This window comes from Bombus bifarius, unplaced genomic scaffold, assembly GCF_011952205.1.
Source record: "Bombus bifarius isolate JDL3187 unplaced genomic scaffold, Bbif_JDL3187 scf7180000009243, whole genome shotgun sequence".
Lineage (NCBI taxonomy): Eukaryota > Metazoa > Arthropoda > Insecta > Hymenoptera > Apidae > Bombus > Bombus bifarius.
Window position 1 is genome coordinate 5,419,943 of NW_022884989.1, and position 24,525 is coordinate 5,444,467.

General features: G+C 35.7%; 4 protein-coding genes across 6 annotated transcripts in view; 3 read left to right on the plus strand and 1 right to left on the minus strand.

Annotated features, from left to right (window-relative positions):
• Positions 1-7,900, plus strand: part of LOC117214670 (chorion peroxidase) — a 33,895-nt gene extending 25,995 nt beyond the window's left edge. Inside the window, exons 9-17 of one of the 3 annotated variants that reach the window (XR_004488923.1) lie at positions 153-394; positions 812-944; positions 1,032-1,159; positions 1,232-1,341; positions 1,647-1,739; positions 2,029-2,198; positions 2,894-3,002; positions 3,874-4,141; positions 6,659-6,755. Coding sequence is in view for 2 of the 3 variants with exons in the window: in XM_033460882.1 (XP_033316773.1) it covers positions 153-394; positions 812-944; positions 1,032-1,159; positions 1,232-1,341; positions 1,647-1,739; positions 2,029-2,198; positions 2,894-3,002; positions 3,874-3,964; positions 6,659-6,805 (1,223 nt within the window). In the remaining variant the exon portion in view is untranslated. Of the gene's footprint in view, positions 1-152; positions 395-811; positions 945-1,031; positions 1,160-1,231; positions 1,342-1,646; positions 1,740-2,028; positions 2,199-2,893; positions 3,003-3,873; positions 4,369-6,658 lie in introns of those variants that run through there. The other 2 variants (XM_033460882.1, XM_033460883.1) reach the window with 2 other exon arrangements.
• LOC117214669 (centrosomal protein of 290 kDa-like) overlaps positions 1-24,525 on the minus strand; it is a 170,107-nt gene that overhangs the window by 143,251 nt on the left and 2,331 nt on the right. Inside the window, exons 10-23 of the mRNA XM_033460881.1 lie at positions 24,343-24,484; positions 23,995-24,235; positions 23,583-23,748; positions 21,806-23,152; positions 21,086-21,383; positions 19,514-20,730; positions 18,571-18,769; positions 18,266-18,480; positions 17,451-17,598; positions 16,970-17,362; positions 16,732-16,898; positions 16,075-16,273; positions 15,731-15,988; positions 15,531-15,615 (exon numbers count right to left, since the gene is read on the minus strand). Coding sequence (XP_033316772.1) covers positions 15,541-15,615; positions 15,731-15,988; positions 16,075-16,273; positions 16,732-16,898; positions 16,970-17,362; positions 17,451-17,598; positions 18,266-18,480; positions 18,571-18,769; positions 19,514-20,730; positions 21,086-21,383; positions 21,806-23,152; positions 23,583-23,748; positions 23,995-24,235; positions 24,343-24,484 — 5,065 coding nt within the window. The 3' untranslated portion in view covers positions 15,531-15,540. The remainder of the gene's footprint in view (positions 1-15,530; positions 15,616-15,730; positions 15,989-16,074; positions 16,274-16,731; positions 16,899-16,969; positions 17,363-17,450; positions 17,599-18,265; positions 18,481-18,570; positions 18,770-19,513; positions 20,731-21,085; positions 21,384-21,805; positions 23,153-23,582; positions 23,749-23,994; positions 24,236-24,342; positions 24,485-24,525) is intronic.
• LOC117214839 (protein starmaker-like) lies at positions 9,211-11,739 on the plus strand. The gene is made up of 2 exons (XM_033461207.1): positions 9,211-10,484; positions 10,620-11,739. Exons 1-2 carry the CDS (start codon positions 9,211-9,213, stop codon positions 11,656-11,658), a joined length of 2,313 nt encoding a protein of 770 aa, XP_033317098.1. The 3' UTR covers positions 11,659-11,739.
• LOC117214673 (eclosion hormone) lies at positions 12,184-15,675 on the plus strand. The gene is made up of 3 exons (XM_033460885.1): positions 12,184-12,266; positions 14,010-14,108; positions 14,261-15,675. The coding sequence occupies exons 2-3, from the start codon at positions 14,012-14,014 to the stop codon at positions 14,425-14,427; spliced, it is 264 nt and encodes an 87-aa protein (XP_033316776.1). The 5' UTR covers positions 12,184-12,266; positions 14,010-14,011; the 3' UTR covers positions 14,428-15,675.

The following is a 24,525-nucleotide window of genomic DNA, read 5'->3' on the forward strand; positions in this document are numbered from 1 at the left end:
AAGTGAAGAAATCAAGGGAGAAAAGGAAATTCTTCCAGTTGATGTATAAACGGTAGAATGCGGTTGTTCCACTTTGTTACAGGAAAAATCATCTATTTTTCATCGGTCACGAGCAACATTCTTGCTGAACATACCGTAACTTTTGCCTTCAGGTGAGATAAGAGTGAATGAGCAACTTGTGCTAACCTGCATGCATACCTTGATGGCGCGAGAACACAATCGAATAGCGAAGACCTTGATTCAAATTAACCCTCATTGGGACGACGAGACGCTGTACCAAGAGGCAAGACGAATCGTCATTGCTCTGATTCAACATATCACCTACAACGAATTTCTGCCCATTCTACTTGGTAAAGATGTCATGGAGAAATTTGGCCTTCTTCTTGAGAAAAATGTAAGAGATGATACGGTTGCCTGAATTCCGATTTACACAAACTGATATTTTTCTGAATACCATTAAAGAGATAAAATCTATATATTCCAAAGAGCGTTTGAACTTCGCCATAAATATTTTGAACTTTGGACTTCACTTTAAATGTTTTATACTTCGAAATTTATTTTGGATATTTTCTATATTTTTGCATATCAAACGCATTCTGTACATTTTTGCGCGTTTAAATTTTCCATAAATGCATAAACATTCACAGACATAGTTTGTAAATCTTTTTTAATTTAGAATATTGAAACAATACTTTTAGATTTCTATTCGTTCAAAGTTGATTCCTGTGATCAGCGATTTCGGTTTTTCCCATCCACGAAAAATGAAATATCGTAAAATTTCATAATCGTATGTACGTTTCATTTCTTATAGGTATACTGGGACGGTTACGACGAAAGCGTGAACCCAGCAGTGATCGATGCTTTCGCTGCTGCAGCCTTCAGATTCGGCCACTCGTTATTGCCAACGGCAGTGGAAAGATGGAGCAAAGCTCATAAATTCATCGGTGAGTTAGAATGCAAAATTTCAAGACCAAGGAGTAAACCTCGAATCCTCAGATAATTAAATTCTGACGATAATTGTTTCTTTAAAGCCTCGAAGAGACTGTCAGACTTAATCAGAAGACCGTTTGACCTGTATCGTGCTGGAGTTTTCGACGAGTACGTCATGGGATTGATGAACCAAGTTGCTCAAGCTATGGACGACTCTATCACGCAAGAAGTATGAAATATTCTTTTATATACATACAAAGTGAAAAGAAGTCAGAGAAATACTTATTCATATAAATTCTAGGTGACGAATCACTTATTCAAAAAAGTTGGAGCTAAATTTGGACTGGATTTGGTCTCGTTTAACATGCAACGAGGTCGTGAATTTGGTATTCCAAGTTACATGGAATTCAGGTTGGCACATTTCGCTAGAGATATTCAGTTTATACAAATTTACAGGAACTTTATAAAAACATACGGTTCGCAGAAACCCACCTTAGATACTTAGTTTACACAAACTTATAAAATATTCGGTTGGCAACTAAGTGATTGCGGACTTTGTCATTAGATGGCAATGCCAGAATCCGCAATCACTTAGTTGCCAAACCAATATATTTAGAAAGACAAAGATAATTCGTGGAAATTGTATAAATATATTTCTATAAATTTTAATAAATCTCTCAAACTAAAAAACTACCTATTCTCATTCTACTTCTCAGAAAATTCTGCGGACTTCCATGGGCAGACACCTTCGACGAACTACACGGTTCCATGCCAAACGAGACCATCAAACGCTACAGCTCGATCTTCGAGTGAGTATTATCCGTATACCCGTCCTCAATCTCTATTTATACACGATTCAGCCAAAATTCGAAACATATTCCAGACATTCGAATCCTAAATCAATCGCAAAGAACACGGACGGCTTATGATGTCAAAACAGATTATTCATTGAATCATCGATAATCCATTACGTAATAATTCAAATCGATGCTAATTTGCCTCGCGTTAAACATTCTAAAACACGTTATAATCATCGTTTCTAGGGAATGAATATAAAATCCCCGGAAATAACGGTGCGTATTTTAATTCGATGTTTAGTCGCCCAGCTGACGTGGATCTGTGGTCCGGTGGTGTGTCCGAGAGGCCACTTCCGGGTAGCATGCTCGGTCCAACCTTCGCCTGTATAATCGCCACGCAATTCAGCTATTCCCGTCGTGGTGACCGATTTTGGTACGAGTTGCCGAATCAGCCATCGTCCTTCACTCTCGGTAAGAAACCTTTTCAATCGAGAAACTCGAATAAATTGGAATTTATGGGTACGGCATGGAACGAGAAAGATCGCTAACCATGGTATTCTTGCATAGCGAAATTCGTCAATTAACGATATTAGAGAACTGACAAGTTACGATTCGTAGACTACGAACTGCTTCCTTGCAAGTTTGCAATCTTAGAATTTCAAAATTTTGCAATTTTAGCGGATTAAGTAATAAGCTCGTTCGCCTTTCACCAGCCTGTACGTTTCGAAGAATCGCGTAACAATTATTTAACGAAGGTAAAGATACAGATGATTGAATTTTTTGGTGAGAAATACGTATTCGCGAAGAAATGGAATAAACAACAACATAAGCGACTCTGCTGATCGCATTACAAGCATAAAAATAAGAACACTCGACGTTGTCACGTGCTATCTTAAGAAAACGCAAGAAACGAACTTATTTTGCTCGACCTAATAGAATCTCGCTATTTTAGAATCGAATTCGGAATTTCATAATTTAGAAATAGAATTTTAGAATTTCATAAGGAACCGAATGTTAAAATTACTCGGCTGCAAAAAAAAATAATAATAAAAAATTGTGACTTATTCTGTGTATACAGTATAACGCTTATATCCAATAAATTAAACGAAATAATTATTGTTTGAACGTTTTCTGCTATCAATTCTGAAGTATGTTTTCTTTTCTAGATCAACTAAACGAAATTCGCAAAGTGCAGCTCGCTAGAGTGATCTGCGACAATACGGACCTGATCGACACCATACAGCTATATCCCATGGTGTTGCCCGATCATGAAATGTAAGTAAGACGCCGTGGGTTGAATTCGAAGAGGTTACAGACATTTGTGGCTAGTAAAATGTGTTGCGAAGAATCGATTACCGGCTCGGAGGAGATTGAATGTCGTTTTGAAGATCGTAGGTCGATTCGAATTGTACTATTAGTGAATTACATCGTTAGAATTGATCGAACTGCACGAGCAAGGTAGAGAATGAAAGTAACGTTTAATTTCATTGCGTGATCAAATCAACACCTATTTGTCTCGTAATGCATCCTCCAACGATGGTTTTAAGGACAAGTTCTTTCACTGAAATATTCTTCTTCTTCTTCTTCTTCTTCTTCGTTCTTTCACGATATTACTTGTTTCTATAAAATTTGTTACTGTTATTTATTATACGCTGTATTCTATCTATTATATATTATATTTATCGTTGACGCGATTATTCTGTTCCTAATAAAGTTTGATTTCCACGACTACTATTAGACATTTTAATATTTTATACGAACCACTCAGAAGCAAAAATAATTTCCGAATTCAGTCAAATTTCAGTCAAAGTTTTATGAAATCGAGTCGATCGATTTGTCTCTTCAGTTCGTATAACAGTTTGCTACTAAAATTAATTTATCTGAAAATAGACCAATAAGTTGCATCAAACCGAACATAATATTCAAATAATTAAACCAATGAATTTATGATAAGCCGAACTTCACATTTTTAGAACACAACCTCGGCAGGAAATTTTAAGCGTTCTTCACAAAAATGTATACAGACTATTGCAAGATTATCGCACATTATTTTTTCCTATTAACGTCCGTCGTTCGTCCGTTTAGTTCGCAACGAAATCATCGAACCTATCATCTGAAATAACGCAACTCGTATGTCACCTTGCAGAAACCCACGAGTACCATGTCGAAGCGGCGTGCTACCAAGCATGGACCTGAGCAAATGGGCGGAATTCCCGACCGCGAATCAAGCGCAATACGTGAGTAATCTAGCGGACAACTATCAAGCATACGGAAAGTAAAAAGGCTGTTTTTTAGAAGTAAAATTTAGAGAACCTACCGCCTAGACGAAAGACCACCACCATGTAGTGAACAAGTCACGAGCCAAGAAGCACGACACTTAGCCAACCCCTTTCACCCTGAGACACACGATTACGGTACTGTAGAATAGCGAAACTATCGACATGCTAGTCTGCATGTTGCATTTCGAATCAGCTTAGGGATCACAGAGGTAGACGAACAGTTCTAGCATCCGAATAGAACCCGCCCCCCTCCCTCCTCTAGCGACCTTAATTAATTAGTATACTCGATAAAGACACTTAATTTATTGCCAGGCTAGAATTATAATTTATATTCAATATAAATTATGATTTTTTCCGTTGTAGTTTCTTTGTTTTCTTTTTATACATGTTTTATACGTAAACGGATGTGTAAAGATAATATAATTAATTTTAAGGAATTCCACGACGTTTAACGATTTAGAAGTCGATGACTTTCTATCTATATACAGTGATGGAGGAAAATATCGCTATAGACCGGAGTTTCTTGTAAAATCTTGTGCGAATCTGTAAAATTTATCGCTGATTCCTTGTTCAATCTTTTTGTGAGATGCGACCATCGGGGCTGAAATTCAAATTTGTCGTAATTGGTTGTCGTTAAACAACTGTAGAAGTATGTAAGGACAGACGAACTACTTTTACCGGAATGTAAAATTTCGATCGTCGATTTAGTCGATTCTGTAAATGTTCTGGAACGTATACACGGGCAGAAGTGGAATTTTGCAACGTTGAAACAGAAGTTTTGGTTGCTTGTAGCGGTTATTCGAAGTAAAGATTCCACGTAACTGTTTCAAGAAACGAAATCGATGTCGCAAACGCTGCCAATTCTCGCCTGTTATGCCTTACAAAAACATTTGAATAAAGAATTGTGTATTTTAGAAATTCACCTAGAATTTTATGAGATACGCTTGTCTGTGCTAATACTTTTGTTCATCGCTATATCTGTACATACGTTACGATCCAATTACAATTTTGTAACGTGCCTTTATAATAACAGATTTACGAAAAAGCGTAGTGCGACACGATCATCGAATTTTCGCATATTGCTTGCGTATTACAATCGAGTCGAACGAGGGAAGGAGATTCAAGTGATCGAAGTTGCAAATAATACGAATTCGTTGCGTAATGGCGGTACGCGACAGGGGCGCGTTCACGTAGGAACAACTTCCACGCCGACTGCTTTTAATAATCACTCTCGAAGTACGTTAGAAACTGATACAATAGAGAGAATTTAGCTGTGCCTGTGTCGCGTTGTGTCACAGTCGAAACCAGTTGCAAATGATTGCACGATTCATATGGATTAACAAAGGTTGCGAAACGGACGACGACTCCCTTTCATTCAACTTCACTTCGTTTGTCGTTAGTTACCTAATAGAGAAGTAAATATACGCGAACTCGTCTTCATATTACGAGAATATCACGGTGGTAGGCCATCGCGCGTTTTATTTCTCAATACCTGTCGAATACTCTAATTTTATTTTCGCGGTGGGCAACCATTTTCTACGAATTTTATTTTTCCATTGATTTGGAACAATTTCAAATGTCAGAATATCAGAACACGTTACTTGATATACGGTTGTCAAAATCGTGATTACAATTTTTTCACCCTCCAATTCTCGTTACGTACGTATCTTACGTTTCGGATATTCCAAATTTTTTACGTATTACATAACCGAAGTAATCGTTTAATAGAATCCACGAAATGTTCAGTCTTATCGTTTTGCGCTATTCAAGATGAAAATGAACAAAAATTCAAGCTATGAGAATTGAGGGGTTTTAAGTCTTTTGATGAAATTATTCGGATCAAGTATCTACGATGAATCGTGTCTGTATCATGAGTGGAAAATTGTAGCTCTACTATCGTCACACATCTCCCAGATCTCTCTAGAACGACTTTAGTACCATCAATGTTTCTATTTCCCTTTCTTACTTAGCTATCCTTACATCGAATCCTTAATTTATTCTTCGTACGTAATAAGTGCGGATTTCTCCACCCTTCAACTTCTCACAAACGCATAAAAATCCGCAGTCCAGTAATAACTCCTACACAATGTACATAATAGCACGTAACAAAAGCGCATTCCCTCCATGAAATCGCACCAACACGGGTAGCACATTTTTACTAGTGTCCATTCTCTAGTCTTCCTCTCTATCACGATAAATACAATTTTTCCCCCGAAATAAAGAAAAAAGAAGAAAGAAAAAACAAGAAAAAGATCATAAAGCAATCATAATCATAAAGCATTTTTGTCTCCAATTTTTAATAGAATTTCTAACAAAATTGGAGATTTGGTTTTATTCCTTTATACAAAAGAAGAAGAAAGAAAAAAACGCGAAATATCATAACCATCCATCTGTCTCCGATATTTTGATAAAATTGGAGATTTTTATTTTCTCATATAAAAGAAACAAAAATACTAAAGGAGTGAAAAAAATCATAAAGACTTCGTTCCTATTTGTAATTTTTATAAATAACATTTCTAACGGAATCGCGACATGGAAACACGAGTTTTGAGTTTGTAAACGCGGAGAGGATCTTGACAGGTTTCCCACAATATTCTACGAAGGATTATACGATGCACGAGCACCTACAAATGTAAACCTATTGTACTATAGCGATTGGTGGAGGAGCACTTGCTTGATGTACCAAGAGAGCCAACGAGACCGGAAAAGGTGCGGAACCAATACGACAGACAACAGGTTTTGCGACTCTTCTTTGAGAGCATTAACGGCATTGCTTCGTATCTGGGATTCAGAAAATAATCGCGCACCAACGACTAAGTATGGAGCACCGAGGGTGAATCACAATCGCACAGAGATTATATTTAATTTTCTCGAACAGAGAGTATATTTATGTCACTCATTTTCCACTTATATATGTTCGATGTCGAGAAAAATGCTTGTGATCAATTTACATGATTTTATAATAGCAGAAGAAGTTTCTTTTATTATAAGTATTTTTGTTTAGATTATATAGAGTAAATAATACGCATTGTCGTGTTATCAACGTTGTACGAAGAGAAGAGAAATAAATTGTTTCGTTCACCCTCGTACTGTCACGCACATTCGAGCACTTTAAGACACCGCCCATTTATATTTATGTTCCATGAAAATATTGACAGAGTTGACGATAATTCTAACGCAGCAAGTATCGTACCAAACACGTAGCTAGCATAAGCAACACGATTCAACACACATTATCAAAGTCTGCGAACATAATTTTAACTCCATGAACATCTTCGCATTAAGAATACTGCGTTTGGATCCTTCAGAGCTAATATCAGCCAAACAACCTACTTAAGCCGATGAAACTTCGAGCCATAAATAACTACCCTTTTATAGGATTCAACGATCACCTTGGAGAGAGGGTTAACAACTAATACACTAGCGCTGAAACACGTAGTAATTTATACGATACTATACATATTTTATATCCGTGTGGCTTCCTTCTTATACGATCGCGTATACAATTTATCGAACCAGTACGTTCTTTTTTCTATCGTCGTTATAGGCGTACCACTTTTTCCCCCCATCCTCTTCTACCCTGTCTTCGTTTAATTTTAGTATACAAATAAGAGAAAAGGCGAAATGTGGAGCGTGAATCTAGCATTTATCTCAGTGTTTGCTTCAAGTGTTATTGTATTATTATATACAATGTATATACACGCGTGCACGATGGCTCATGGAATAAATTTCGAATTACGCAAGACTATACGATTGTTTAAAGCGAAGATAGAGAAAAAAGGGAACGGCGATTTCTGAGCCACTGTACACTCGTAATCTTTTAGTTTGTAATTGAATTTTGTACAGTTTAAGTATCGTGAACGAATAAAGTCACATTAACGAGAGTGCCATTTATGGAACCTTCATCGATTTTGTGAATTTTCCTTTCTCTTTCTTTTTCTATCTCTTATTTATATTATCATTACGATATTTGATTTGTCGTTGGACGAATCAAATGTTGGGTAACTTGGAAAATCGTTAGTGGCATTTGGAGTTTTCGCGTTGTTCTATGCAGTAGCACGGTAAATATTTCACCACAGCGAGTTACACAGCGAGCACGTAAAATTTACTACCGATGTCGAGGGAGAATGATTTACAAGGTAGTTAAAAGCAGCACCTACGTTTCTTGTGCACCGACTCGTCCGATCGAAAGCACAATGTGAAATGACCTACGAGCATTCGTACTTGAAACATCTGTCTAGCATTAGATTATTTGGAAAGTTCGTGGCGTTTTTCATGGTCGTTATATATCTCTGTATATTTCAGCATCTGAACTAAACTAAATCGACCGTACTTTTCGTAAATTTATCAACTTTGTTACTTGAATACACCATCAGTCCACAACTTAAGAAAAAAAGAAAGAAAATGGAACAATTGACTAACTACATAAAACATTCTTTAAAAAATATTCATATCATCATTTTTATCTATTTTTTAATTTATTGAATAGCTTAAATGATAAGATGGAGTTCATCACAAATTTGAATACATGATCAGTCTACAATTTAAAAAAAAAAAAAGAAAATGGAACAATTGCCTAACTACAAAAAACATTCTTTAAAAAATATTCATATCATTATTTTTATCTACTTTTTAATGTATTGAATAGCTTAAATGATAAGATGGAGAAGACAATTGTTCATCACAAATTTGAATACATGATCAGTCTACAATTGACTAACAATTGACTAACTACAAAAAAAATTTTTTAAAAAATATTCATATCATCATTTTTATCTATTTTTTAATTTATTGAATAGCTTAAATGATAAGATGGAGAAGGCAATTGTTCATCACAAACTCCTAGGATGAAACAATAAATTGGAACAAATACAAATCCAAATTGGATGTTAGATAATTAACATTAACATTAAGATGTAAATAGAAACCAGATAGAGATAAAAATTAATGAGAAAAATTCGAGATCGCTCGTGAGAAAGTGTCTTTCAACGAGACAACATTAAACAAGGAGACAAGAGGAGAAAAATGATGAAAGTAGAATGCTCAATACCATAGTGAAGAAATTTTTGAAAAATACATTGTCTCTAAATTTGTTCAAAATTTCACCATGAACTTTCCGGACAATCAAATGTTAGATCCTTCTTGCACATGTACATTAGTATCTGCATCGATCTCGTCATTCGATCACGTCATTTGCAAAGACAATGAGCAGAGGTAGGATAACAGAGATTCGAAATTTTCAGACAGCAGAAACTGGTTCGGCTTCAGGAAGAATCGAGTCGCTTTTCACCGCATGGAAACCAATAACAAAAATAGAAAACGCAACGGGATTATCGAAGAAGATGAATAAAAATTCTTCAAAGAGAATCAGTTCCATAACATCACCATTACGCGATGGCAAAATAAATAAACATAATACTATCAATACATTTACTAAGCCCGCGAATAACGCTTCTATTAACATTTTAAACACCACGGAACTCAAATCTGATTCAAATTCAAATCTTCTTGTCGAAGACAAAGTTGGTCGAAGTATAAAATTTAATAAAACCACGAGTAAAAATAAAGTAGAAATATTTGAGACGTTAAATAATCATCGAGAATGGGACACGATCGAACGTGTTAAGCGTTCCTTGGACAAAAAATCCAATTACGTAGGCTTCAGAGAACAAGTTCCCTCTTCGAAGAGATTCTATCGTCATCCAGGCCTAAGTTACGAGGAGCAACAAAATCAACTTAACCACACGGTCCAAACGAGAAATATAAATCAAAATCTCGGAAGTACGATGAATAAACTACTTGACACGTTCGAGTCATCGCAACCAGAGACTACTATCGAATACCCATCGAAAGAACCAAGCAAACATAGTTACGTCCCAATTTTTCCTAGTTGCGACGATACTGAAAATTTCGAATCGAACGATTCAGACAATAGTACAAAAATGAACGTAAGAAATCGTAGCAACGATAAAGTAGATTTTGCAGAGACACAAGAGGCCAAAGGTTTAAAAACTGATAGAAATGTGTTAAACGAAACGTTTCAGGATACGAATAAATTACAGAGCTCGGTTAGACAGCAGAGAAAGGACAATAGTTACATCGACATACGGGATCACCAGAAAAGTGTCGAAAATGTAACATCTTCTGCTATTGCTGAGTATAATCCAAACAAAATTCCGTACGTCGAGGTGCCGGATTATTCTGATATCAGAGAGGAAAGTTTAGACGAGAGAGATCGTAAAGAGAACGAAACGAGAACTGACTTTGTCGATCCAGAAGTATTCGCTGATCTTAAAGAATCTGCTAAATCACCGAACGATTCGTCCGAGGGAAGTGTAAAAGACAAATCTAGAAAAAATTCAAGGGAAAATTTAAGTAAAGAAAGGGAGTCAGATTTGACGAATTTGGACAAATTTTCCGACACTGACGAACCCGATACGGATAAAAGCAAGGAAAGCAATTCAAATTTTACGAACTTGGACAAGTCTTCGGAAACCGATAAACAAGATACAAATAACGGAAATAAATCGTTGGAGGATTTAGGGCTTAGACAGAATTCAGATATCAAGGATAATACGAAACCAAAAACATTGATAGGCTCCAAAGAGTCCTCTGAACTTTCAAAGAACGACGAACTTGAGGAGAACGATAAAAAGAATCTATTTAAAGATTCAAAGGATGATTTAAACAACGCCAACCTTAAGAAACTGGAATGGAAAGAAAATGCGAGGGGAGGGAATGGCGAGCCACAGGAAGATTCTGAGGAAACAGGGCAAGGGGATTCTGAAAGTAAATCGGGGCCCATAATTTTCGACATAAACGAATACAGGAAGCCATTCGATCTAGACGAATTTCTTAAGGACGATCCGATAATGAAAAAGTTGAATCTGCTCGAAAAGGAGACGCGGACCAAGTACGGACAGAACGGGAAACGAGTTTCAACCGACTTTAACGAATCCGAAAGTGATAATACGTTCAGGGAACGAGCGAATGGCCGAGGGAATTCAAAGGAGGTTCGAGACACTTTCGATGATTTACCAAGATCGTATAAATCCAGTGACTTCGCTGATATGTTCGCAAAAATCGACGAAGGAAACCAAAACGAAGGGAATAAAGGGAAGAAAGGAACGGAAAGTGATAATCAGGAAAGTGAAGAGTTTAATGAAGAGAACAGCGACGATGATTTTTTGACAATTTTCAAGAAGGACAAGGAGGATTTCTCGTCTAAATTTGAGAAAGAAGAACATCAAGATAACGAAAGCGAAGCGAAGGAAAAGGCGAAGAATGATAATGTGAAAGGTGAAGATTCCGTAGAAGAGAACAGTAACGAAGATTCGCTAATAATTTTCAAACAGAACAAGATATATCCTTTAACAAAATTTGAAAACGAAAAAGTATTTCCGTCTGGATATTTAAAGAACGAGGAGAACAATAGAAACGTCGTAGATCGTAGAAGGAAGAATAACAAGTATCAAGAAGACACGCACGACGCATTGTCGACGATCTTGAGCAAGAAAAGCCAGGTTTCGCGACTGGACGAGGACATCGATGGAAGGATCGAAGACGGGGACGCTTACAAAAACTTCTGGTCCTTAGAATATAAATCTCCGCGGTCGAGAGTCGACATGGAGGCGCAAGAAAGGAGGAAATAGCGGGATAGCGATTGAAATCTTGGCGAGACGTCTCGCGTCTTCTGACATTTTGACGTGCAACACGGATGAAGATGTTACGGTAGACCGATCTTGAAAGCTAGTCTATGAATCTTATATCAAACACTTTAAAACATTGTTGTTATATCTGTTAAATGTTTCCAATGTTTCAAAATAAATTAAAGTAAGAACGTGAATAAAGTAATTGTTGAATCGTGTGTTGTAAGTTTGAAAATCGTCTACGATGATCGAATATTATTTTTCAAAATTCAGATGCAGGATTCGGAATTTAGATTTAAACACTTCGAAGTGATTACTTACGATAGTTGATCTACGAGTCTGGGTTCGCGAGAGAATCCGGAAACAGCGAGAGTTCCTCTTTAAGCAATCTGGCTAACGATCGATCGAAATTTCCGTGGTCGGACGATTCCGAGAGTGCAGGAAATCGAAGAAATCGAATTAAGGTAAGATAGGCAGCGGGGTTTCCCTCGTCCGAGGGATGAATCTGGCCTCAACGGATATATAAGGCCGTCATCGTACAGTGCTCAGTGTCATTCGTCTGGTTTTATCAATTCCAGCAGCCTCGGCTCGATCCAAGCGCCAGCAACCAGGTAAATACGATCCGATAGAGTGAAAACGCATTTCGTACCAGTCATATGACCTACAATATCCTTTACAACCTAACTTTCCATTGAACCATCGAAGTCAAATTTAGCCCTCGATCTCGATTCCCGGTATTGTTCATGTTCACCGAACTCGAAGCACATCCTGGTCCATTGATCCGCGAGCGATCGCCGTTTCCACGATCGATCGTGCGTTAACCGCGGCACAACGATCGATCGATCCTTGGTCTTGAATCTTTCAAGTGCTTCCTGGAGAGAGACGGGGGGAAAAGAGAGAGAGAGAGAGAGACGATTGCGAGACGAAGAGATAAAACACACCTTCCATCCATATTTATTATCTTTATGTGTTCACAATGTGGCCGTTAAGGAGAACGCGGAAGTATCGCGGTAGATTCCGGTTGTAAATGACGATATATATACGAAACGGAGAAAAAACGGGTGAAAAAAGAGAGAGAGAAAGGGAGAGGAAAAAAGAAAGAATACAAAAAGAAGTGGCCACCGACGTAGCGGATACGCTCGAACAATTTATATCGAAGAGACACGAAGACCGCCCGCAGGCGATAAGTATCTGCGTTCGCGAAACAGAAAGAATAATTCGGACATATTAACGAGATACGCGTGTGATTCGTTCTTCTGTTTCTTTTTTTATTTTTTACTACCAGCAACGCTTGGTTGCAACGTCTGTTTTTATCGGGTTGACTTTAATCGTTTAAGCTCGAGTTGCCTCGACGACTTCGACAACTTGGCGCGTTTATCCCTGAAAGTTCATGAATGTCATTCCCCGTCTCTTTTATGTTAGCACGTTTCTTTATCCTTTTTTATCGACTGATCGAACGAAACGGATAATTAATCGAGGAAAGTGTACATGACCATTATAATCGATCATTATTCAAGCGGCTTTGAATTGTGCATCCTGTCAGAGGCTAGAATTATCGAGACTCTATGCTTTATAATTGTATCCTGTTAGATCTACCTTCACTAGGACTCATCTTCTATTGGATGTAGGTGTTTCTTTTTTTCTTTTCTTTTTTTTTCTTTTTTTCTCGTTTTGGTTCGCTGTGCCGTGTAAGAGTAAAAGCTGATGAACTGCACGCGATATCGAGAGTCGCTATCGTTTCTATCGCAGATCCTGTTGGTTTCTTTGTCTTCTTTTCTGTTGAACATTGTCAGACGCAATTAACAATGGCATAGTGGTGTCTCGCGTCTGAGTGAAAGTTGTTACGTTCATCGAGGTAGAAAGGGGGAATTGGCTAGTTTTGTGGATAAATAGTATCTCTTTGGAGACTGAGAATTCTCCAATTCGATTTAGTCGTTTAGATAAAGTTACGGGACTAATGGGTAATTTGTAAGAAAATTATTCCCTTGTTATGATATTTCTGACACTGATAACAATTACATCTATTGCAATATGAGATACTATTATGAGTGCAATTACATATCCCATTTTAAAGATTACAATTTCTTGGTGCAGGCTCGTTCGATCGAAGACACGATGATCGGCGGAAATAACTTAAAATATTTATCTAATACTTATCTGAGAAGTTCGTAGAGTTTTTGATACTTGATATCTGTCGCAGATTTTCAAAATCACGAGTAACATTTTTTCAAAATTAAATATACTATATCGTTATATCGCTGTACTCCTCGATAAAGGAAAAATCTGTCTCAAAATGGTTAATATAATCGTTGCTTAGGATGAATTAACACATTTGAATCTGATATTTGTTTCAGTCATGAACGCTTCAACTCGCATTTTGCTGGTGCTCTTCGTGTCCTACGCTATAGCCTTCATGCTCGTTGCAGGGAGTGTTCCCTTCGACCGAGCCATAGGTGAGTTTAGTTAAAAAATAATAATGAATTTTGCGCAATGACACGCGCCAATTCTACGTTTGAAAGTTGACCAAATTTTGAATTAATTTCTTTCGAGCTCTATGTTTGAAAATTAACCGTTTTAATCGCTGTGCTCCGAATTGATTTCTTAGGAGTGTGCATCAGAAATTGCGCCCAGTGCAAGAAAATGTTCGGCCCGTACTTCCTTGGACAGAAGTGCGCCGATTCTTGCGTCAAATACAAAGGAAAGCTCATCCCCGACTGCGAGGATGAAGGTTCGATTCAACCGTTCCTCCAAGCTCTCGATAGCGACTATTAAAACTCGTAATGCTTATTCGTGTCAACGTGCATTATACGTAATATGTGCCAAAAATACGTGTTATATATATATAATATATAAAATATGTGTTACATAAAACGTGTGAATTATGTGTAAATTCGCAAGCAGAGGTCTTAATCTTTTAGAGTCTAAGCAGTATTCGACGTTTAGTTCTTATTTAACAAGCTATTCTCAAAGACAGATCGTATTCTTATAACGAATAATGTATTTATGTTAATATATTTCTATGCTGAATCGTTTTATATGTTACAATTGAAAAGAATCGAATGAAACTGAATGTCGAGTCTAGTTTGACAAAGGGTTAGATAGTATGTATATAAGATCATAGTATATTTTTCTCTTGAGTACAGGGTACCACGAATTTTTACTTTTGTAATCAATTTTTAATCGAAACTCAGGGAAACGTATAAGTATGTGCGAGAAATTGAGAGAATTTGATTTCACGCCTTATTTGTGAGTATTATATATCATATTACATGTATTAGCTAATAATATCGACCAAAAATTTGGGATCATTTGTCACGATCAATTACATTTATAGTGAATTTTCTGCTAATTTTTATTAATCGTTATTAATTCGAAATTGATCATGATATCGACACTAATTCTCGTTTAATTTCGATAGATTTCTGTGCAGAAGTTTTTTTTACATAACGTTCATAATGTTCTTAATTCTTGGCTTCTACGGAACACGGTTGTAATTCCAAATTTTTGGCTGGTAATGGGTTTCTATCACCGTCCAAAGTATTAAACGTGAAGTATTACTAATAGTAATAAATATCAAGTGAAAGAAAAACATTTGCTTTCTACATCACATTTAAGAAAATAAAATTCTCCCGACATCTAGCATCATCGAAAAAGCTTTCTTTAAAGCGTTTTTAATATCGCAACAACAACAAAAAATGTAAAGAAATGTTTCAAAATTTAACACCATCGACAAGCTAGAAAACATGTACCTTTAAAATCACGTTCTGTCACAAACAAAAGAAACAGGACGGTACTTGACGATTTTTAATATTTTAACTGCTGTCCGCACGATCTTCGATAAATAAAACGAATTATCACAAGTACGATTTACTCACCAGACGTTGCTTACTCCGGAATAGGAGGAATTACATGGCACTCTGGTATCGTAGACAATGTCTGTTTTGATTCTAGTTGTTGTACCTGAAAATTATTCGTAAGTTTCTTCACATTGTATTGTTTTCTTTCTTTGTATTTATTTTCCTTTCATCTCGAATTAATTTTTCCTTTCTCTTATGCGTATAAAATGTATATTTACACGTTGTCGAAGAGATTTCTCGTTCATGGCTGCTCTCGATAATAAATGTTTCACTTTGTCTAGGAGTTCAGACTTGTAGTACAATTGCTCCCTCAATGTCTTTATCTCCCCGTTATCCTCCTCCTTTTGCACCTTTTCGAACGCAGCTACCCTTCGCTCGGCCAATTGCAAATCTGTTTCTAACGCCACGATTCGCTTCTGCGCTTCCTCGTAATTATTTTTCAACGCTGTTTCGCTTTTGCTATTTAACAATTTGCCCTACACGCGAAATCGATAAATCGTTAGTGATGAAATTAGACGTAAACATAGGATAAAGATATGAAATTAAAGAATTGTTCCCCTGCCTGATGTATATGATTCGTCTTTGAGCCAAGCCTGAGACGTCTGTTTTCTACTTGAAGCTTCTCGATGATTCTTTTCAACGTAAAGATCGTCTTCTCCATCTTCAAGATGGATTGTTTAGTACCGTGGTCTTGTAAATCTTTGTCCGACGATCTTGGAGTCGAATCTGACGATTTTTCTACTTTCAGTAGCTCTATGTATCTATATATGAATGATAAGTTGTAGAATAAAGCAGCTATTTTAATATCGTTGCTTCACTTATAATTATCCCTTAAAAATAGAATTTTTATTTAATTTCATCTTGAAATATATGAATAATGAAGCTTAAACTGTACAACAAAATATTATTTGTTTTAATCATCGTAAACGACAACGCTTCGACTAAAAAATGCCGCAGTGTCTAATGGAAAATCTAATAATTTATCATCGTTCCCTAACTTGTTGTTGATCCATTGAAAATACATTTTTTGTAGAATATAAAATAGACAATATTATATCTTAAATATTGGAATGTGCAAAGCAGTGAAATTGTTGAAAAAAAATAATACGATAAATATTCCAATTAATTAAAAATGTCAGATCCAGATTCATAAACCTTAACTTGCAATACACTTATAATAAAATATTTAATTAAAAAATTAAAAAATTACTAAACCTACTTTTCTAAGTGTTCAACCTTCTCCCTCAACCTAGGCGTGTCCGCGTTCGCCTTTTCCAATTCGAGTCGAAGCTCAAAGTTCTCGGCTTCCAACGCTAAGTTCATTTTCTCCAAAATATCTTTAGTCATTTCCAATTTCTCTAACTGACTAACAACATAGCTGTTACCCTACAAAACATCGATAAACATAAAGAAACAACTCAACAACGAATCAGAAGACTGCAAACAAAGAAACAGACCTGAGAAATTGTCTCTAAAGCAGCAATACGTGCTTTTTGCTCTTCGATTTTGTGCAAAAGCTTCTCATTATCTTCGTTCTCCAACCTGTCGGACAATTCTTTGACACGTTCGCGTAAAGTTTCGCACTCTTTCTGAAGATCTCCCATTATATTTTGTCGAACAGTTATTGGTCGAGCTGATAGATTTCCAGCTGCTGTGTGACCTTCTGATTTCAATTTGTTTTTTAAATACCATTTTTCCCTTTCCATACACGAAACCACCGATCGAAGTTTCTCGTAATTCGTGAGTAATTTCGAGTGTTCCTCCGTTTTTTCTTTGAGCTTCTCTTTCAACTTTTCGGCAGTTTGTTGCCACTTCTTCTGCTTTTCCCACAACGATAGCTCTTCCGCTGTCTACGCGATATATTTTGAAATTTTTGTACATATTACTAATGTGGTACATTTATACCAGTTAGATGTAAAATTGTTGAAGTAAGTGTACCTTGGCTTTCTTCGCTTCCTGAGCTAAATATTCTCTGTCTAACTGCACTCGAGCTTTCTCGAGTTCTTCTTCCAAGGACTTTACTTTACGTTCAAGCAGAATTTCGCGCTGCGAGGTTTTCTTTTCTTGTGCCTTTACGGCCATATATCTATGACGAAGGTAATTAGAGAGGGTAATTCAAGGACGATTATGGTTAAAGGGTTCCTCCTGTCTCTTGTATTTTCGTTCGAATATACAAATAAAAAAAGAAAAAAAAAAAGAAAACAAATCGTATCAAAATTAAAACAAATAAATTTTGTGTTACGCAGAGGATTCTATTTTCATTAATAATTGGTAGATTGGTCCAAAAATTCATTTATTTGTAGACTGCAAATTTTTATGTATTCATGGAAAATTTAAATGCCCAAGGATTCACAGAACGCACATATTGTGCATTTAATATTCAAACCTATCAGTTCAAAGTTTCAGTATCCGCATAAATTTCCAGATAAAAATACCCAAAGAATAGAGATTTGAAGGGACTTTATAAAAAAATATCACGATGGACCTACTCCTTCAGATCTACTCGCAAAAATATGAATTTGCATAAACGACTGCAGTCTATTTATTAATTTTTTGAGCGCAACCTATGGGCTTTCAAAGACGAACATTTTATCTAAATTTTATTTTAAAAAGGTCCTATATGACTTCTATCTATGACCCATATGTTCTAATAAAAATCATGAAAAATATTTCTGTATCCATTGGGAATCGAATTTACTATATTAATACATTATACGTTCTGTTTTCTCGCTTTTCGCCTATCACAAAAATACCTGCGACTAAGTTGTTGCTTCAAATCAGAAATTTCGTTCTTATACATTTTCTCCTTTTCCAACAACGACTGCAGCTGTTTCCTCACTGTATCCGTATGATCCTGTTGCTGTAAATTATCGTGACTCTGTGTAATTTCGTGTATCTTCAACTCTGACTCGCCATGAGTTATCGCTTGCCGTGATCGAGTAGCAGATCCCATTAATTCAACTTCGTTCTTCGTCGAGGAAAAAAGAAAGTAATCAAATATACGTAATAAAATAACATTTAATATAAATTTCCAAAGACCGTGAAGAATCTATGGTACCTGCAGCTCCTGAAACGCAAAACTAAGCTGATTTATCTTATCATCTTTCTCTTGCATCTCTTTCATCAAAGACATATTTCCTTTCGTGACCATCATACGATTTTCACATAATTGTTTTCGTAACGTGTCCGCTTCTGATTGCCATTTTGCCAATTCTCCGAGATAGCTCTCTAACTCGCTTTTATGCTGTTCTTCTAGTCTAATAAAAAGCGATAGTTCAACATCTGATTGTCTTTTTCAGCTAACGACATATTAAATAGAAACGATAGATATAGTGTGGTCGTAAATTAAAGCTTCGACTTTGGTTATAGTCTTTGAATTTCTATGTTTTATTCTCATTCTCGTTTTGACGAGAAAAAAGACGTTCAATGTTCCAAGAGAAACTTCAGTACAAAATTGAATATTAACAATAATTTTTTATGTATCTTCCACAAAAGTAAGAAGCTTTGTAAAGATAGAAAGATACGATTGGATCAAGAATGGCCGAAACAATGCATGAACACATACAAACCAGGTACATCCGTACAATTTTAGCTATCCTAATTTTTAGTTATCAGTACAAATGCTATTGAATTTTACATGTTTTTGTGGATCTAATCTCACTACCGCAAACTTTCCAACGAATCTGAATCCTTTTTTTACTAAAAACGACTATAGTCGCTAAACTTTGGATTCTTATGCATTCGTGGGTAAATTAAAAATGCACAAATTCACCTAATGCATATAACATATAAAAATATATAAAATGTTCAAAATTGAGTTACTCGTCATAATTCTTAGATAGGTTTCATCTTTGCAAAAATTCGCAGTCCAGTAATCTCCCAGAAACAGGGATTTCAATCAAATTCTAATTGGTTTCTCGGCTAATAGTGGAATCAAAACGCGTAGACTTTTAACTGCTAATTTTCCGACCTCACTATATCCTTTCTACCTACAACGATACCTTTCCCTCGTACGATCCACATGATTCAGCCTTTCCTCGGCCAACCGATGCCAACGATCGCTCAGTTCCTTAGTTATACACAAATCTGCCTCCAAAGTAGAAACCTTCTCTTTCAACCTAGCAACCTCTTCCGTCTGCATAACGATATTTCTTATATCATCAATTTTCGACTCAGCTTCTTGTACTTTTTCAATCAATTTCTCTGGCTCGTCTCTCCTATCATCTTGCCTCTGTTGAATTCTTTGAGTATCGCTTTGCATAGATAGAATACGACTCTGCAAACTTCTGATTTCTTCTTGTAGTCGAGCTGCAGCCTTACTGTGCTCGTCTCTGTCTTCTTTCAACAGGTTTTGATATCTGCCTATGGTCTCCTCCTTTTGACTGACAAGCTTTTGCAAGCTGTTTATCGTCGACTTCAAAGCAAGCTTCTCACTACAGTCAGTGGTAGGGCGTTGTACACGAAGCGAAAGCTTGTATTCTTCAATTATTCTCTCTTTTTGCGCCAGTGCTAGGTCTTTGCTTTTTATTATCTCGTTCAACGAGTCCACCTTCGCCTGACACTCTGCTATCTGTAATTCGTACTTGATTAAAGCGGAGGAACGTTCGGAGCTGAGCTTCAGAGCTTGATCCAATTGTTCTCGAAGTAACGACATTTCCTGATCACCTTTTCTTTCTATCGCATCTTTCTCTGCTTTTCCTCCGTGTTCTACGTCTACTTTTTCTCCTATCATTTCCTTCGTCGTTTTTATCGTTTCTTTATATCGTGTATCTTCTTTAGAATGAATCGCTTCTTCCTTTTTTTCTTTGACTTCCATTTCTTTCGACGTTTCTTTCGTTGGCTCTTTCGCCGTTTCTTTTGCTTTCTCCTTAAATTTTTCATCTTCTGGATCACTTTCTTTGGAAAAAGTGGTCTGAACTTCAATATCGCTCGTTTGTTTCTTGTCCAAGCAACAAGTGTAGGGATCTGTTTGCATTTCTCTTGGTTTCGTCTCTACGATTGCTTGAATCGACGCATGCTTGTTTTCTGGTAACTTTGGGCTCGTTGGGTCATTCGTATTGGTTTTGGATCGTTGATCTTGACCTTTGCTCCATGCTTTCTGGATCTGTATCATCTCGTGCTCCATTTCGGTTATGACCGATTCGTATTCCGTGAATTTGTTGTTGGCTATTTGGATCTCGTACTCTAGTTGTGTTATCTTTCGTTTGCACTTAAAGTCCTGATCAATTGTTAATTGTTAATTTAAAGCAAACCATCTGACTTGAAATAAATCCAAAATAAAAATCAACGAAGGAAAATAATAAAGGACGAAATACGACTGAATGCAACTATTTTCAATGATTAATAAATTAAAAAGTTTGTAAATTATTATGACTCTACTTATGTTTAAATTAATTAATCGAATCAATCGAGTTTTTAGAATGGATTAAAGAAAATTTGTTTGAAATATATACAGAATAAAGTACACATCGAATACAGAAATAAGAAAATATGAAGACAGAAAAATATTAAAAAGAATACGTGGCCATTAACAGAAAAAACATTTTGCTAAACAATTTGATAAAAACACGTACGTTCAGAGTATACTGCGAATATTCTGAAAATCGTTGCATAATATCTTGGACACTGTTGCTTCCAATCTGTTGTTCTAGTATATCTTTCAAACTTTCAACGATTTGTAAGCGATTACTTAATGTTTCCTGTTGCTGCTTAGCATTCTCATGGCACTCTTTCGCTTTTTTCATATCCGAATCGATATTCTGACGTTCGTCTTTGAGTTTCATCGATAACGAAATTACTCTATCTAAAGCGCTAATCGAAGTGGAGCCTGCGTACTGATTTTGCAGAAATCCTATCACTTCTATATACATTCTGCAAAAAAATTCTTATTAATTGAATACCTGTATATCATGAAATATAATAGAAAATAATATCTCTCTAATAAAATAAAATAATTCTCTATAATAGAAATGCAAAAACAAAATCTTCTCCAGCAACAATCTTATACTTCAAAATATACTTCGTTAAAAAATCCAATTTCTAACTTACCTATATATTTAAAATTATAATTAATTCTATAATTCCAGTATCTAAGTTTAACTTTTAATCTATGTATGTATTAAGAAATTCGAAGATTTATTTTTAGTGTAATTCTAATTTACTAATTTATAATTCAAATTTTAAACCATTGTCAATTTATATATTAAAAATTCTGAAATGTTTACTTAATTTCTTAATGCAAAATTCATTCATGTCGTCAGAGGAGATCGGAAGTTTATGGAAAACAATTTCACCTGCAACGATTATCGCATTGTTTTCGACAATCCTGCACGTAAGTGCGCAATCCTTCGCAAGTTGTCCTCGATTTATCAAGTTCTTCCTGCAAATACGACACCTCATTCTCCAATCTAACTTTCCGCGTATTCAACTCCATCTCTAACAAATTTTTATTCGCCAACTCAAAATCCAGCCTGGAAATTGTCGCTTTGTCTTCACTAACAGCTTGCAAATTTAATATGTGATGCCTGAGATTGTCCAATTCCATCGTTTTTAACGAATTCAACGAATATTGCTGCTTAGCTTCCTCTTGAGCAATCTGCAGTTGTTTCTTCAGATTTTCAATTTCTATCTGAAGAACTGCATTGTTGTCTTTTAATTCTTGCACTTTATTATCATCTACTTGTTGAGTCCTCTCAAAGTGCAAATCTTTGGATAATCTTTTATGCAGAATAATTAATTCTTCTTGCAATTCAGACTTAGCAGCGGCCACTTCTTTAAGATTTCCCTCGCATTTTGACAATTGAGTCTGTAAAATTTCATGCAGACTAGTCACGTGATCAGCTCGTTGCTTTTCTAAAAGTTCTCTAGCCTCAGCTTCTCTCAATTTTTCCGTCAAATTTAAATCCTGATCGCTTTTGCTATGAATTTCTTTTTGCAAATACTCTACAACTTGATCTTTTTCTTGAGTTATCAATTCCAATTCTTTCTTTAATATTTCCATCTCATTGTCATTTCCTAATACTAAATTATTTTCCATCATATTACGAAAACGTATGCTTAATTCTTCGTGTTTCTCTCTTAATTCATTGTAAATGGCTGAACTAACAGAGTTGAATAAGTTGCTCTGCAATATCGATAACTCGCGTTCGAGGATTTTGTTGTGTTTGGTAAAGTCAGCCAATGCTTTGTTTAAATAATTTTCATTTCTAATTGCTTCTTTTTGGGTCTGGTAAGCTTTCGTTGTTTCCTTATTCAACAATTTTTGAAGAGCAAAGTTCTTCCTGTTTGCAATTAAAACTTCGCTGGAAGCTTCTGCATATTCTTTGGTCTTAATCACGAAAGCTTTTCGAATCTCATCTTCGCCATCTTCCAATATCTTCGCACTCTGCTCGTAAACATCGAGCTTATGTTTCAACTTTTCAATTTCGTTTTTAAGCTCATCGTTTTGTTCTGTTAAGGAGGTCTTTTGTTTCTCCCATTCTTCTGTCTCGTTTTTATAGGCTTCTTGTAATCTCTTCATTTCGGTAAGATACGTAGTTATTTTTTCGCTGTCTGAGTCTTCGGTGTACACTTTATCGATATCGCCATGTACATTCAAAACCAACTTGCGCAGCATGTTATCCTTTCTTTGCAGTTCTTTTCTATAATTATTTATACTTCGTAATAGCAATTTGTTTATTTCGTTGATTCATATATTAGTGAAATATACAGCAACGATTTAGAAGAATATTTATAAATGTAGAGGATGGCCAAAAATAAAAGATTCTAAGTTTGAAGTTTGAAGGATAAAATTATTCTAAAAAATGTCTGGTGACTTTGATATGTAAATTATAGTTTAATACACATTCAATGGTCCATTAAAAAATTGTGTTATGACTGCAATAGGAGGAAAATAATACCATTTCAATTAAACACATTCGGTGATTCATTATAAAATTTCCTCATATTACAGAAATCAATCCTTATTTATATAACCAATTTAAATAATTTTATCCTTAAAACTTGAATTAAATTTCATTGAAAAACGAAGCCAGATATTTCGAATCTTCATTACAAGCATTATAAATTTACCTCAATTGTTTAACTTGGCCTCTCAATTCAGCATTGCTGCCCTGCACAACATTCAAATTCTCCTGCAACCTCATCGCAGGATGATACCAGCCTGCTAAATGTCTCACATCTAACGCCTCTAACAACCTTTCTAAAGTATTAGACTGTATCTCCACACTACTTTTTCCTACGATATTAAACGATTAATCATCTATCTAACTTATACATATAAAAAAGCAAGACTAATAAAGAATACTTTTTAACAATACAACAAACGCAATATACAAACATGATTAGTATACGTGTGTTCAATAGTTTACGTGTGTTATGAAAGATAGAAATTCGAAATAGAGAATGAAGAAGCAATTTTGTCGTGGAAAGAAGGAAAAATTTGTGCATCATTAAAGTACCATTAAAAGTAGCGAAAATTCACCGTCTTGGTTTCGGATACTGTCCAAAATTTCATGCATCCCTGTTCTAAGGGCTTCGTTCTCCTCTATAACTAACTGGACATTTTCTTGCAGCTCAGAAACATTTAATTTCGAATGCCACATAGGTGTAGATTCCGCCAGTTTGGTCGAGTGGAAAAATTCGCCAGTATCATTTACAATAGCATCCGAAACATCTAATTCTTTCGATGACTTTTTACATAATTTATATTTTAACACCCTTATCTAAAATATTAAGGTAATCCAAGGAAAAAAAATTGTTCGATTCACAATCGAAAAGGAATTATTTTAATTCAATCGACGAATATCGTCATTGAGTATTTGCTTCTTACGTCTGAATTTAATTCTAAATTTTCCTCGACGAGCAATTTATTTTGATGCAGAAGTTCCGTCAATTTCTTTTCCTGCTCTCTACGTTTTGCTAAAGCGTGTTCGATGGAAACCGATTCGTCTTCTGGTATACCTAATTTTTCTCTACAATCCATATTATTAACATATGTGCAATGAAAGCTTTC